Source organism: Lithobates pipiens, unplaced genomic scaffold (assembly GCF_037356315.1).
Source record: "Lithobates pipiens isolate NorthernLeopardFrog02 unplaced genomic scaffold, aLitPip1_a1.2 Scaffold_35, whole genome shotgun sequence".
Taxonomy (NCBI): domain Eukaryota; kingdom Metazoa; phylum Chordata; class Amphibia; order Anura; family Ranidae; genus Lithobates; species Lithobates pipiens.
Genome location: NW_027507811.1, coordinates 7,205,411 through 7,221,548, shown reverse-complemented (window position 1 = coordinate 7,221,548; position 16,138 = coordinate 7,205,411). Strand labels below are relative to the sequence as shown.

Below are 16,138 nucleotides of genomic sequence, written 5' to 3'. Positions count from 1 at the left end.
CTGAACAGCTTAAGTAGGCAGGAGTGACAAGCAGGATATCATCAACGCTGAGTAGCTGTGGAGAGATAGGAGCTGGCAATTAGACGACAGCTGAGCGGCCAACTCAGAGAAGGAAGGGCTGAGCCCAGCCCTGACAGTCCTTGATCTTGCCACTCTGTCTCCTACTTTTATAATGGAGCTATAGTGTTCTCTCAACAAAGAATCCTTTCTGCTTTTTGTTGCTGGCCTTGTGTCTAAAAATTCTGTAGCCCCATCCAGCAGTATATTGCAGGTCATCTCTATGCAATAGATATACACTAAAAGTCACTTAATCTCTGTTATAGCTGGTCCACAATTTCCTTAATGAACAGGACTCCCAAGATTACGTGATTTTAGTATAACCAATTATTGATCTGGCACTCTCTTATAATGGAGCTTTAGGCTGAGTTCACACTAGTGTGAATTGAATGCAGGTTTCCCTGCATCCAATTTGCATTGTAGGAGATTGTGACCGGTGTTGTAAAATTTCATGCGACCCGTGAATTTTGCTCACCCCGTCACTTCCGGTGCGGCTCCGTCACTCTAACAGCTGACGGCGGGCCTTTACTGCGCATGCGCCAAGTCCGTGATCTGAACGGCGCATGCGCAAGATCGTAAGTTCAGCGGTGGTTAAAAATTATAGACAGAGAAATTCTGGTGGGCGGGCGGAGCTGAACAGATGCTCAGGACGTCAGCAGCAGCCCCGCCCACCCTAGTAACATGGCCCTGAATCTTAAGTGGTGGTGAAAAATCATACTCATGTGGGCGGAGACTTGCGGGTGGGCGGGCGGAGCTAACGATGGCTTTATTATATCATCGGCAGCACCAATATGTATATATTTGTATATATTTATTAAAGCTGAACAATAAGCAGTGTATTTATTAAAGCTGAACAATAAGCAGTGTATTTATTAAAGCTGAACAATAAGCAGTGTATTTATTAAAGCTGAACAATTAGCAGTGTATTTATTAGGCTGCTTTCACACTGGGGCTGTGAGGGCGTCGGCAGTAAAGCGCCGCTATTTTTAGCGGCGCTTTACCGTCGTTTTAACGGCGGTCTGCTGGCGCTAGCGGGGTGGTTTTAACCCCCGCTAGCGGGCGAAAAAAGGGTTAAAACCACCCGCAAAGCGCCGCTGCAGCGGCGCTTTGCCGGCGGTATTGCCGCGCTGTCCCATTGATTTCAATGGGTAGGAGCGGTTTAGGAGCGGTGTATTCACCGCTCCTTCACCGCTCCAAAGATGTGGCTAGCAGGACTTTTTTCACTGTCCTGCCAGCGCACCGTTTCAGTGTGAAAGCCCTCCGGCTTTCACACTGGAGTGACAGGGGCCGTTTTTTTTCAGGCGCTACACAGGCGCTATTTTTAGCGCTGTAACGCCTGAAAACCACCCCAGTGTGAAAGGGGCCTTAAAGCTGAAGAATATGGGCACAATATTGGGGACAGTGTGTGCGTTTGGGGACAGTGGCTGCATTTGGGCACAGTGGCTGCGTTTGGGGCACAATGTCTGCGACAGTGTCTGTATTTGGGCACAGTGGCTGCATTTGGAATGATCACAGTCAATTGCGTGGTAAACGGCCAATGGCTGTTTACCAGCATCAGTGGCGAGCAGTGTTCCCGGGAACACGCCGCCACCAACGTGCCCGCGCAGAGCGCGCCCGCGATTGCCGTGGAGATGTGGGGCGGCCACCAACGTACACGCGCAGAGCGCGCCCGCGATCACCATGGAGAGGTGGGGCGGCCACCAACGTACACGCGCAGAGCGCGCCCGCGGTCGCCGTGGAGGGGTGGGGCGGAACCATCTGTGATCACGCGGTAAACAGCCTCATGGCTGTAATGGGGCCTAGTCCTCATGTGATGGGGACCAAGGCCTGATGTTATGGGGGGTCCTGTGATGTGATGGGGGGTCTTCTGATGTGATGGGGGTCCTGTGATGTAATGGGGCCTAGTCCTCATGTGATGGGGACCAAGGCCTGATGTGATGGGGGGGGTCCTGTGATGTGATGGGGGTCTTCTGATGTGATGGGAGTGTCCTGTGATGTAATGGGGGCCTAGGCCTGATGTGATGGTAACCAAGGCCTGATGTGATGGGGGGGTCCTGTGATGTGATGGGGGGTCTTCTGATGTGATGGAGTGTCCTGTGATGTAATGGGGCCTAGTCCTCATGTGGACGTGTGATGTGTTGCCCTGAGTTGCTAGGTCACATGGCTAGCTTCTATCCCAGGGACATCTGGCTGCTAGGCTGCCTGAGGGACATTGTGGGAGAGCAGCGTAGGGTTGGGACTTACAGCTTGTAGTCCAACCAGAAGCAACAGTGCTCCTGTCTGGGAAAACAAGCTGCGGTCGGGAGGTAAAAAGGAACAGCTGTCGCCACAAAGGGACCATACACCGTGGTACCAGAGACCATTGTGAGTAACTAAAGCCATTACCCAAGCAGTCTTCTCACTAACCAGAGATGCTGAAGTGGGAAAACTTGAGTTAGTGCCAAGCCAGGGACCTATCTGAGGAGACGCTTTGAGAGCTCCTTTGAGTGCTGGTCACCTGAGAAGGTCGGAGATGCTACACTGTATCCAAATTAAATTTTTATCATTTTTTTCCCACAAACAGAGCTTTCTTTTGGTGGTATTTGATCACCTCTGCGGTTTTTATTTTTTGCTAAACAAATAAAAAAAAGACATAAAAGTTTTCTCCTTCACTGATGGGGCTGCAGTGACGGGTACCGATAAGGCCACACTGATGGGCACTGATGAGGTGGCACTGATGGGCGACACGGATGGGCACTGATAGGTGGCACAAATTGGCACTGATAGCTGGCAAGGATTGGCATGGATAGGCGGCATGGACGGGCATGGATAGGCGGCACAGATGGGCATGGATGGTCACTGATAGGGGTCCTGTGATGTGATGGGGGGTCTTCTGATGTGATGGGGGTCCTGTGATGTAATGGGGGCCTAGTCCTCATGTGATGGGGACCTAGGCCTGATGTGATGGGGGAAGGGAATGCACTTGCATTGTCCAGTAGGGGTGCAATGGATCATCACCGATCCGTGATGCGAACAGGTCACCCTGTTCAGATCAGCACACGCCACGATCCGCGGAGTGCCCCGGCAGCCTCGGCCTTAGGAAAGGCCGTGGCTTCGGCCTAGCTCCGTAGCGGCGGCCATCTTGGTGCACCCATTTACAATGTGATCGCTTCGTCAAATGACGGAGCGATCACTTGTAAACAAACTGGCGTCATAGTGACGCCAGTTCCTCTCTCCCCTCTGTGTACTGATCTGTACAGTGGAGGGGAGAAATTGGAAGGCAGCAGCGCTGCGGGCTGCATCTGTTGTGTCCACAGAACTGCTCTGTGACAAGTGCAGTCACAGCCATCCCTCCATACCCAGCCAATACTCTGCCGTACCCAGCCAATACTCTGCCGCACCCAGCCAATACTCTGCCGTACCCAGCAAATACTGTGCCATACCCTGTAATATCCAGCCATACTCGGCGGTAGCCAGCCGTACCCAGCCATGCTCAGCCAATATTACAGTGGGGGAGATATATATTACAGTGGGGACTATGTTGTGGTGGAATTTTAACAGGTTTTTGATACTTTTTTTATTTGCACTAACATACAATTTTTCAGGACAAGCTTTCGGGTATGTCCCCTTCTTCAAGGTCCAAGCAGTACTGATTTACAAATTTTCTTCAAGGTCCAAGCAGTACTGATTTAAAAATTTGTAAATCAGTACTGCTTGGACCTTGAAGAAGGGGACATACCCCGAAAGCTTGTCCGGAAAAATTGTATGTTAGTGCAAATAAAAAAAGTATCACGGACAGTACTCAATTTTCTCTGTCACAATTGCACTAATACGGCTACAATCACATTAAACAGGTTTTTGCAAATTCAATTATTATTGGCTGATCCGAAAACTGATCCAATCCGTGACTCAGATCCGAGGAACGATCCGGTCCGTGAGTTTTTTGGATCCGTTGCACCCCTATTGTCCAGTGATAGGAGACTTGTAACAGCGAAGCAAGGGCGTACTGTTCCGGGGGCCAGATGGTCAAAAATCATGATTGTTTTTCGATCAATGCAACTAGCTGGTGTATCAAGAACCCATTACATCACAGTGTGGCTGATGCTGCTGTTAGGAAGTTTTTAGTGTTTAGGAGTGTGTGCACTGTGCCACACTCCAAAGATACCTCACCTACTTGTGGTACTTGTACTAATACCTGGGTTTCTGTGTAGCGCTCTTTCCTCTTGTAGTAGAGTCCTGGGCTCTTGGAGGCATATTGGTGACCTTAAGAGTTAGGGACAGCTGACATCCTTCTGTGTAGAGTGGGTTAAAAGGCAAGTTGGGTGCAGTGCAAAAAGAATTGATGGGCACTAGACACTTTTTTAATGCACATAGATTTATTGTCTCTTAACCACACAAGCCGCCTGGCCTATAGCAAAATGACAGTGGCAAAGTGGTTTCAAAATCCTGACCGGGCGCCATATGAGGTCCTCATGATTTTGATCCACTTTGCACCCCCGGGGGCGTGCATCGCGGCGATCGTTGTTGCGGTGTGTCAGTCTGACACCCCGCAACTACGATCTCAATAAAGAGCCTCTGACGGAGACTCTTTACCACATGATCAGTCGTGTCCTATCATGGCTGATCACAGTGTAAATAAGAAGAGACGTTGATCGTCTTTTCCTCACTTGCGTCTGTCAGATGCGAGTAGAGCCGATTGGCTGCTCCTCTGACAGGGGGGGGGTCTGTGCTGATCGATTATCATTGCAGCCTCCCCCGAGTATGCCCACACTGGACCACCAGGGACACCACCAGGGATGCCCAGCACCAGGTATGCACCCCCTAGACCACCAGGGATGCCAGTCAGTGAACACAATGGATGCCAATCAGTGCCCACAATGAGCATCACTGATTGGTATGCATTATTGTTTGGCACTGATTGGCATCCATCAGTACTATATAATACAATACAGTGCCGCTTATCAGTGAGCATCCATGCCGCCTATCCATGCCAATCCTTGCCAGCTATCAGTGCCAATTTGTGCCACCTCATCAGTGCCCATCAGTGTGGCCTTATCGGTACCCGTCACTGCAGCCCCATCAGTGAAGGAGAAAACTTTTATGTCTTTTTTTTATTTGTTTAGCAAAAAATAAAAACCGCAGAGGTGATCAAATACCACCAAAAGAAAGCTCTGTTTGTGGGAAAAAAATGATAAAAATTTAATTTGGATACAGTGTAGCATCTCCGACCTTCTCAGGTGACCAGCACTCAAAGGAGCTCTCAAAGCGTCTCCTCAGATAGGTCCCTGGCTTGGCACTAACTCAAGTTTTCCCACTTCAGCATCTCTGGTTAGTGAGAAGACTGCTTGGGTAATGGCTTTAGTTACTCACAATGGTCTCTGGTACCACGGTGTATGGTCCCTTTGTGGCGACAGCTGTTCCTTTTTACCTCCCGACCGCAGCTTGTTTTCCCAGACAGGAGCACTGTTGCTTCTGGTTGGACTACAAGCTGTAAGTCCCAACCCTACGCTGCTCTCCCACAATGTCCCTCAGGCAGCCTAGCAGCCAGATGTCCCTGGGATAGAAGCTAGCCATGTGACCTAGCAACTCAGGGCAACACATCACACGTCCACATGAGGACTAGGCCCCATTACATCACAGGACACTCCCATCACATCAGAAGACCCCCATCACATCACAGGACCCCCCCATCACATCAGGCCTTGGTCCCCATCACATGAGGACTAGGCCCCCATTAGATCACAGGACCCCCATCACATCAGAAGACCCCCCCATCGCATCAGAAGACCTCCCATCACATCAGGCCTTGGTTACCATGACATCAGGCCTAGGCCCCCATCACATCAGAAGACCCCCATCACATCACAGGACCCCCCCATCACATCAGGCCTTGGTCCCCATCACATGAGGACTAGGTCCCATTACATCACAGGACACTCCCATCACATCAGAAGACCCCCCATCACATCACAGGACCCCCCATCACATCAGGCCTTGGTTACCATCACATCAGGCCTAGGCCCCCCATTACATCACAGGACACTCCCATCACATCAGAAGACCCCCCATCACATCACAGGACCCCCCATCACATCAGGCCTTGGTTACCATCACATCAGGCCTAGGCCCCCCATTACATCACAGGACACTCCCATCACATCAGAAGACCCCCCATCACATCACAGGACCCCCCATCACATCAGGCCTTGGTTACCATCACATCAGGCCTAGGCCCCCCATTACATCACAGGACACTCCATCACATCAGAAGACCCCCCATCACATCACAGGACCCCCCCATCACATCAGGCCTTGGTTACCATCACATCAGGCCTAGGCCCCCATTACATCACAGGACACTCCCATCACATCAGAAGACCCCCATCACATCACAGGACCCCCCCCATCACATCAGGCCTTGGTCCCCATCACATGAGGACTAGGCCCCATTACATCACAGGACCCCCATCACATCAGAAGACCCCCCATCACATCACAGGACCCCCCATAACATCAGGCCTTGGTCCCCATCACATGAGGACTAGGCCCCATTACAGCCATGAGGCTGTTTACCGCGTGATCACAGATGGTTCCGCCCCACCCCTCCACGGCGACCGCGGGCGCGCTCTGCGCGTGTACGTTGGTGGCCGCCCCACCTCTCCATGGTGATCGCGGGCGCGCTCTGCGCGTGTACGTTGGTGGCCGCCCCACATCTCCACGGCAATCGCGGGCGCGCTCTGCGCGGGCACGTTGGTGGCGGCGTGTTCCCGGGAACACTGCTCGCCACTGATGCTGGTAAACAGCCATTGGCCGTTTACCACGCAATTGACTGTGATCATTCCAAATGCAGCCACTGTGCCCAAATACAGACACTGTCGCAGACATTGTGCCCCAAACGCAGCCACTGTGCCCAAATGCAGCCACTGTCCCCAAACGCACACACTGTCCCCAATATTGTGCCCATATTCTTCAGCTTTAAGGCCCCTTTCACACTGGGGTGGTTTTCAGGCGTTACAGCGCTAAAAATAGCGCCTGTGTAGCGCCTGAAAAAAAATGGCCCCTGTCACTCAAACGGCTTTCACACTGAAACGGTGCGCTGGCAGGACAGTGAAAAAAGTCCTGCTAGCCACATCTTTGGAGCGGTGAAGGAGCGGTGAATACACCGCTCCTAAACCGCTCCTACCCATTGAAATCAATGGGACAGCGCGGCAATACCGCCGGCAAAGCGCCGCTGCAGCGGCGCTTTGCGGGTGGTTTTAACCCTTTTTTCGCCCGCTAGCGGGGGTTAAAACCACCCCGCTAGCGCCCGCAGACCGCCGCTAAAACGACGGTAAAGCGCCGCTAAAAATAGCGGCGCTTTACCGCCGACGCCCTCACAGCCCCAGTGTGAAAGCAGCCTAATAAATACACTGCTTATTGTTCAGCTTTAATAAATACACTGCTTATTGTTCAGATTTAATAAATACACTGCTTATTGTTCAGATTTAATAAATATATACAAATATATACATATTGGTGCTGCCGATGATATAATAAAGCCATCGTTAGCTCCGCCCGCCCACCCGCAAGTCTCCGCCCACATGAGTATGATTTTTCACCACCACTTAAGATTCAGGGCCATGTTACTAGGGTGGGCGGGGCTGCTGCTGACGTCCTGAGCATCTGTTCAGCTCCGCCCGCCCACCAGAATTTCTCTGTCTATAATTTTTAACCACCGCTGAACTTACGATCTTGCGCATGCGCCGTTCAGATCACGGACTTGGCGCATGCGCAGTAAAGGCCCGCCGTCAGCTGTTAGAGTGACGGAGCCGCACCGGAAGTGACGGGGTGAGCGAAATTCACGGGTCGCATGAAATTTTACAACACCGGCTCTCTATGGAACCAATTCACATATCTCTGTTGGGGCTGTGGAGCAGCTTGCACAGGAGTCCTGTGTGTCTTTGGCTCAGTTTCAGGGCCGAATTCAGGTAAAAATTTGTCCCTGATTCGTCACCTGAAATGGAGAACAAAGACGCACTGGACCTCTGCTGTGAGCCGCATCCGTTCTGGATGTGAACTCAGCCTTAGTGTTGTCTCGAAGGTAGAGTCCTATTTTCTGCTTTTTGCTGCAGGCCTTGTGTTTAAAAAGTCTGTAGCCCCATCCAGTAGTTTTCTGCAGGTACTGGGTGGAGCCTGCTAGGTCCCTCCCACAGCTCAGTTCTCTTCACAGACTAAAGTTGGACTGTTAGTTCCTCCATGTGTTGTAGATGAGTATGCTTGGTAACCCATTCTTTAAAGCGGAGGTCCACCCTAAAGTGGACCTTCCGCTCATCGGAACCCTCCCCCCCTCCGGTGCCACAATCGGCACCTTTCAGGGGGGAGGGGGGTGCAGTTACCTGGATAATCCAGGTAACTGCACCCACTTCCGGGATAGCTCTCTGCGGAAAGGGGCGTAACGTACGCCCCTTTCCGCAAGTGCCCGCCCCTTCCCGCAAGTGCCCCGCTGCCTGCTGGGAAACACACAGATCCCAGAGGCAGCGGGGAGCGTCCTTATTGCGCAGCGCGATTCGCGCATGCGCAGTAGGGAACCGGGAAATGAAGCCGAAAGGCTCCATTTCCTGATTCCCATACCCAAGATGGCGGCGGCAGGACCCGACAGGCGACCTAGAGATCGGCTTCGGGTGCCGACATCGCGGGCGCGCTGGACAGGTAAGTGTCACTATTTTAAAAGTCAGCAGCTGCAGTATTTGTAGCTGCTGGCTTTTAAAAAAAAAAAAAAACGCGGAGTCCCGGTGGACTCCCGTTTTAATAGTGTTGGTGGTATTAGTCTTGCATAGGCTTGTGTAATTCGTTTCGTAACTAATCGAAATTCGGCCGAATTTTGCATCTTTCGGACATTCGGATACATCTGAATGCCTGAATAAAAAAATAACAAATTACAACGAATACGAAAGAAATATAACGAATGAATTCGACACGATTCGACATTATTTCAACTGCATTCGAAATGATTTCAACATGATTCGACATTATTTCAACTGCATTCGAAATTATTTCAACATGATTCGACATTATTTCAACCGCATTCGAAAATATTTTGTGACCCAAATTTAGGGCCATGTATCTCGGGGTCACTTGGTGCTAGACACTTCAAATTTGGATATGTTGTATTGCTAGTATTATTGTGTTTGCATACCAAATTTGGGGTTTCTAGCTATAAGTGACCCCAAGATATGTGGCCCCAAAATCGGGTCGCAAAATGTCATTCTCTGCTCTATTAACTAATAACATTTTGCGACCCGATTTTGGGTCCATATATCATGGGGTCACTTATAGCTAGAAACCCCAAATTTGCTATGCAAACACAATAATACTAGCAATACAATATATCCAAATTTGAAATTTCTAGCACCAAGTGACCCCGAGATACATGGCCCTAAATTCGGGTCACAAAATATTTTCGAATGTGGTTGAAATAATGTCGAATCATGTTGAAATCATTTCGAATCCGGTAGAAATATTTTCGAATGTGGCCGATTTTTCGAATTCGGTAGAAAACTAAACGAAATCCGAAAACGAATTTAAGGAAGTTAACGAATATAACTAAAGGAAATTAATGAATTAACGAATTAAAACGAAACTAAACGAATTTTTTCCTTTTGCACATGTCTAGTCTTGCATTGCCTAGGTATTAATAGATTAAAAAAAAAAAAAAGACAAAAATTGCGATCGGGAGACAAGGCAGTCCACAATTCCCAGTGAAGATACTCAAGATGCTAATCAACAAAAAGGCCCTCCAAATAGCCATGTCTCACAGTGAAAGATTATCCCGTTGTCCATGTGGAAAAAATAAAAAAAACATTTACCAGGAAGCCATGATCCCCAATTACAGAGCGTTCATGACAGATGAAGGCCAGAATTCATCTCACAAACAATTTCCTTGGGTAAAACTTCCTTGCTTCATACCAAGCCAGGTATGCCTTTCATATGTGATGGTGGGTCTAGGATATCTCGTTTTAGCATTGCAGAAATCCCTAATTCAGAGATGCCTCTTTCTTTCACAACTTGGGCTTCAATGGCCAAACCAGAAACTGTGACGTAAGGTGGCAAAATTGACCTTGAGACAGAAGATGTGGACAATCTGAAAGAGCTCATGAGATGTCTGCTAAGAGTTTGATCAGGTTAGAGTACCTCGTCCGCATGGGCTGGTTGAAAGTTATCAGGACCACTAAAGTTCCCTCCAAATTGATACTGCAGAGGAAACTAAGAAGGAGTTTTAGGGGAGGAAAGGCATAATAAGACCTGGAGACAAACCTGCCAAGGTTTTTTTGTTGAAACTGAAGGTCAAGAGGTCCATATGTGGCATCCACCACCTGAGACATAGGTCCTGGAATAACATTGTTTGTGGATACCTCTTCCCAGGTTCAGTGCCAGCTGAGGATGTCTGCCTGCCAATTTTTCCAAGCCTAGTATATAAACAGCGGACAAGGTGGTACACTGAAGTTCTGCTCAGGACAGGATCCTTTCTACCTCGTTTGAACTTATTTTCCTCAAACCATTCTTGAACCAATTTGCGGTGTGGCAGGATGCGTTATGCCGCATACACGCGATCAGACTGTCCGGCGGACAAACCGCCGGACTTTGAAGCGGAGGTTCGCCGGACTTTCCGAACGAGCGGACCTGCCCGCACACAACCGGACTTTTGAAAATGAACGGACTTACCCACACACGGAGGAAAGTCCGTTCATTTTGAACGCGGCTCCAGGTAGCCGGGACTAGCGAAGGAAGTCAATGTCTCCCCCCAAGGTCCATATAAGACCCTTATCTGAGCACGCAGCCCGGCTGGTCATTAAAGGGGGTGGGGACGAGCGAGTTCCCCCCTTCTGAGCCATACCAGGCTACGTGCCCTCAACATGGGGGGTGCTTTGGGGAAGGGGGGGCCATGCGGCCCCCCACCTCAAAGCACCTTGTCCCCATGTTGATGAGGTCAAGGGCCTCTTCCCGACAACTCTGGCCGTTGGTTGTCGGGGCCTGTGGGCGGGGGGCTTACTGGAATCCGGGAGCCCCCTTTAATAAGGGGGCCCCCAGATACCGGCCCCCCACCCTATGTGAATGAGTATGGGGTACAATGTACCCCTACCCATTCACCTGTGAAAAAAATGTAAATAAAACACAACACAAGGTTTCAAAATCATTTATTGCACAGCTCCGGGGGTCTTCCGTCTTGGGGGGTCTTCTCGCCGGACTCCTCTGCTATCTTCTGCTCTTTTGCTAGCTCTTTTACTAGCGAAGGAGCCCGGCTTTCCTCTTTGTCGCCGCCCGGAGGTCTTCTTCCGACATTGGGGGTCTTGTCCCCCTCTTCGGTTCTTCTTGCCGGGCCTCCGCTTTCTTCATTTAGCTCTTTTACTAGCGATGGCCTGGTCTTCTGTCGCCGCCTCTTCTTCTGACTTCGAGGGTCTTGTCCCCCTCTTCGGTTCTTCTTGCCAGGCCTCCGCTCCTTCTTCCAGCTCTTTTACTGGCGGTGGCCCGGTCTTCTGTCGCTGCTGTCGCCGCCTTCTCTTCTTCTTCTTCCTTGAGATGTTGACTCGACACTGTCTCTGGCCGTAATGACAGGGACGTGTTGCGCGGCGACTTATATAGGGACAATGGGCGGGGTCACCGGGTGATGTCCCCGCCAATTATGATGTCACAGTCCCATCAGGAAATTTCATTTCTATGTAGGGGTGTATTTGGTCAATCAACAATGTTTAGGTAGGTGGTACATTTCAAAGTAACATCCACGTGAATTGCAGGAGCCAAGGTTTCCCAGCAGAACCTTGCCCAAAGCATCACACTTCCTCCACCGGTTTGCCTTCTTCCCATACGGCATCCTGATACCATCTCCTCCACAGGTAAGTGATGCCCATTGTAGGTGACTTTAGCTGTGGACACGGGTCAGCATGGACACCCAGAGCGGTCTGCAGCTACACAGCCCCAAAGACAACAAACTGCAATGCACATTTTTTTGGGCTTTCAACATATTGATTTCATGGACAACATGCTTACTTGCTAACTTATATATCCCACCCCCTTTCAGATGTCATTGTAATGATAATGTACTTCATGTTATTAACTTTACCAAAAAGTGATCTTAAAGGGGTTGTAAAGGTAAATGTTTTTTCACCTTAATGCATTCTATGCATTAAGGTGAGAAAACATCTGACACTGCCGGCGCCCCCAGCCCCCCCCCCCCCCCCCCCCGTTTTACTTACCTGACCCCTCGAAAGTCCCGCGCTCGTCCCCTGACGTCCTTTCCACCGTTCAGCCTGGCCGCTGATTGGCTGGAGTGGATGGATGGAAAGCAGCGCAGCCATTGGCTCGCGCTGCTGTCAGTCACAACCACTGACGCGTATCGCCGGGGGGCGGGGCCGTGTGTATCACCGGAGATGCTTCTCACCATGCTAGGGAGCTTGCATGAACGTGAGAAGCACCTGCGGGAGGAAGCCGAGACAGCCGCTGAGGGACCCCAGAAGAGCAGGTTCGGCGCCACTCTGTGCAAAACGAGCTGCACAGTGGAGGTAAGTATAACATATTTGTTATTTTTAAAAAACAATCACTTTACAATCCCTTTAATGCTATGGCTGAGTACAGTACATACATAAAACAGGACAAGGCCGTGTTTACACTACGAGACGTGTTTTTTTGGGGGGGGGGGGGGGGGGGGTCTGCAGTTCCTCTGAGCTCCACAAGATGGTGATCTCACTTCTACCCAGACAGGAAGTGATGTCAGATAGCAACAGGAAGTGATGTCAGGTACAGACAGGAAGTTCCGGGTGAGAGGTGAGTCGGGAGGAAGTAGAGAGGAGACATTGCCAGAACTGGCAGTAGAGGAGGTAATAAGATCTTATTTTCTATTTACACCCAGTAACCCCCCCCCCCCCCGTCATGTCCGTCCTCTTCCTATTTTTACATTGATCGGAGTAGGGAGCTCAAGAGAACGGGAAAGGCTCTGGGGAGCATGAGAGGAGGTGATGAGGGAGACAGAGAGCAGGAGGTCATGGGAGGAGGAGAGAGGACGGTTTGGGCGATATATCGAGACGAGGTTGAGGATGTATCTCAGAGCAGAGATTGGATGTTGTTGTTAATATTTTTCATTTTATTTTTGAGGTGACATGGAAATTTATAGATAGGCAACGCCTATCCTCATATTGATTAGCGGTTCCAAATTAAAAATAACTACTGCAGTAGGGAACAGACACAAAAGATACACTCCGCATCTTCCCAAATAACTCTTCTGTTTTATTATGATGCAATTGAAGGTTTTTAGACACATGATTACGTGGCTGTCACATTAATATTACAATTATGGTAACAAGGGGCGTAACATAGGCAGGCTAATTCTAATACAAGGGGCGTAACATAGGCAGGCTAATTCTAATACAAGGGGCGTAACATAGGCAGGCTAATTCTAATACAAGGGGCGTAACATAGGCAGGCTAATTCTAATACAAGGGGCGTAACATAGGCAGGCTAATTCTAATACAAGGGGCGTAACATAGGCAGGCTAATTCTAATACAAGGGGCGTAACATAGGCAGGCTAATTCTAATACAAGGGGCGTAACATAGGCAGGCTAATTCTAATACAAGGGGCGTAACATAGGCAGGCTAATTCTAATACAAGGGGCGCAACATAGGCAGGCTAATTCTAATACAAGGGGCGTAACATAGGCAGGCTAATTCTAATACAAGGGGCGTAACATAGGCAGGCTAATTCTAATACAAGGGGCGTAACATAGGCAGGCTAATTCTAATCAGGACTGGAATTGAATGCAAAACATGTAATGAAAACATTATTAGTGCCGTGTGCAATACATACAAAATACAATACAATTCTATACAGAACTCACACATTTACTTTACATTAGGTGAATGGAGACCAGTGGAGGGATTGGTAGAGAGGGGTGGAGGACACTGAATGGAAGCCAGTGGAGGGATTGGCAGAGAGGGGTGGAGGACACTGAATGGAGACCAGTGGAGGGATTGGCAGAGAGGGGTGGAGGACACAGAATGGAGGCCAGTGGTGGGATTGGCAGTGAGGGGTGGAGGACACTGAATGGAAGCCAGTGGAGGGATTGGCAGAGAGGGGTGGAGGACACAGAATGGAGGCCAGTGGAGGGATTGGTAGAGAGGGGTGGAGGACACTGAATGGAGGCCATTGGAGGGTTTGAAAGAGAGGGGTGGAGGACACTGAATGGAAGCCAGTGGAGGGATTGGCAGAGAGGGGTGGAGGACACTGAATGGAGGCCAGTGGAGGGATTGGTAGAGAGGGGTGGAGGACACTGAATGGAGGCCAGTGAAGGGATTGGCAGAGAGGGGTGGAGGACACTGAATGGAGGCCAGTGGGGGGATTGGTCGAGAGGGATGGAGGACACTGATTGGAGGCCAGTGGAGGGATTGGTAGAGAGAGGTGGAGGACACTGAAGGAAAGCCATTGGGGGGATTGGCAGAGAGGGGTGGAAGACACTTAATGGAGGCCATATCCTGTGTAGAGGTCGGCCAATGGAAGAGAGTTACAGTAGTCAAGACGAGAAATAAGCTGAAAGTCAATTAGTTGCTTTGAGGTGTCATTGGTTAAGAAGGGGCGTATTTTGGGTTAGGAGAAGATGGGTACAGGAATGAGAGTTTAGGAGGAGAAGACACTATTGTGGAAAGAGTGGTAGAGGGAACATATTACAGGGAGGACGGAGTAGTTGTCAGTCTGGAAAGAAAAAAGCTGGATAAGGAAATGGAATTACTGATCCAGCAGCCCAAAGGGTAAAGGGCCCCCAGAACCCAAAACCATAGCAAACCCTAAACTGAATGTCCCTCTGCATGCTGTTCTATTCCTACTCGAGACTGTTACATGATATTATCCTCCCATACATCCCCATCCTAATATTATACAACCAGTCCAGATAAATCTTAACTCTTGATTGTTGGTCTATAGGGAATCCTTTTATAGATCACATGACCAAAAAGAATGGAAGAGGACTGCAATCACATGACTGAGAGGATACTGAACCTCACCCTGGAGATCATCTACCTGCTGACCGGAGAGGTGAGGAGGATTCTGGGAGGTCACATGACATCACTCTTATCTCTATTAATAAAACACCGACCTGACCGGAGAGGTGAGGAGGATTCTGGGAGGTCACATGACATCACTCTTATCTCTATTAATAAAAACACAGACCTGACCGGAGAGGTGAGGAGGATTCTGGGAGGTCACATGACATCACTCTTATCTCTATTAATAAAACACAGACCTGACCGGAGAGGTGAGGAGGATTCTGGGATTCTAACATGATATTCCTATTGGTTCTCCAATACAGAGATTTCCTCTTGTGAAGTCCGGTGATCATATGACCATCACAGTGCCTCCATGTGACTCCCTAAAACCCGAGAGACACAACATGGAGAAGATTCTAGAAGTCACCAAGAAGATGATGGAGCTGCTGACAGGAGAGGTGAGGAGGATTCTGGGAATTCTGGGACATTATCCAGTAACAGACAAGGGATGTGTCTGGATGGTGACTGTATCATTGTGTGTGTCAGGTTCCTATAAGGTGTCAGGATGTCACTGTCTATTTCTCCATGGAGGAGTGGGAGTATTTAGAAGGACACAAGGATCTCTACAAGGACGTCATGATGGACAATCAGCCGCCCCTCACATCACCGGGTAAGAGGAGACTTTATTGTAAAGGAGAGAGCAGTACGGAGGCTCCACCTAGATCCCCCATCATCTGATAAACACATAGAAACAATGTATTCAGTCAGTGTGTGTGTTTCCTACAGATGGATCCAGTAATGGGAACCCACCAGAGAGATGTCCCCGTCCTCTGTATTCCCGGGAGTCCACATGGGAAGGTCACACCATCCCCCACCATCATCAGGTAGATGAGGAACAATCACTGATAGTATCATTAGGATCTGTACATTATCTGCATTGTTACCATTGATGTCATTTTTATTATATATTCAGAGTGGAAACCTGAGAGATCCTAAAGTTGAGGTTAAAGAAGAGATAAAAGAGGAGGATGATGAGGATGGGGCGATAAAGAAGCTTCCTGAAGGACACTTTGTCTGCATGATGGAGACCACCTA

At 49.5% G+C, this 16,138-nt stretch overlaps 2 protein-coding genes across 3 annotated transcripts in view; both read left to right on the top strand.

Moving 5' to 3' along the window:
* Positions 1-15,929, top strand: part of LOC143956018 (uncharacterized) — a 65,443-nt gene extending 49,514 nt beyond the window's left edge. The window contains exons 1-2 of one of the 2 annotated variants that reach the window (XM_077466152.1): positions 14,418-15,092; positions 15,367-15,929. In XM_077466152.1, coding sequence (XP_077322278.1) covers positions 15,015-15,092; positions 15,367-15,717 — 429 coding nt within the window. In that variant the 5' untranslated portion in view covers positions 14,418-15,014 and the 3' untranslated portion in view covers positions 15,718-15,929. Of the gene's footprint in view, positions 1-14,417; positions 15,093-15,366 lie in introns of those variants that run through there. The other variant, XM_077466151.1, reaches the window with a different exon arrangement.
* The window catches only part of LOC143955464 (uncharacterized), a 209,211-nt gene that overhangs the window by 71,661 nt on the left and 121,412 nt on the right, over positions 1-16,138 (top strand). The window lies entirely within an intron of this gene.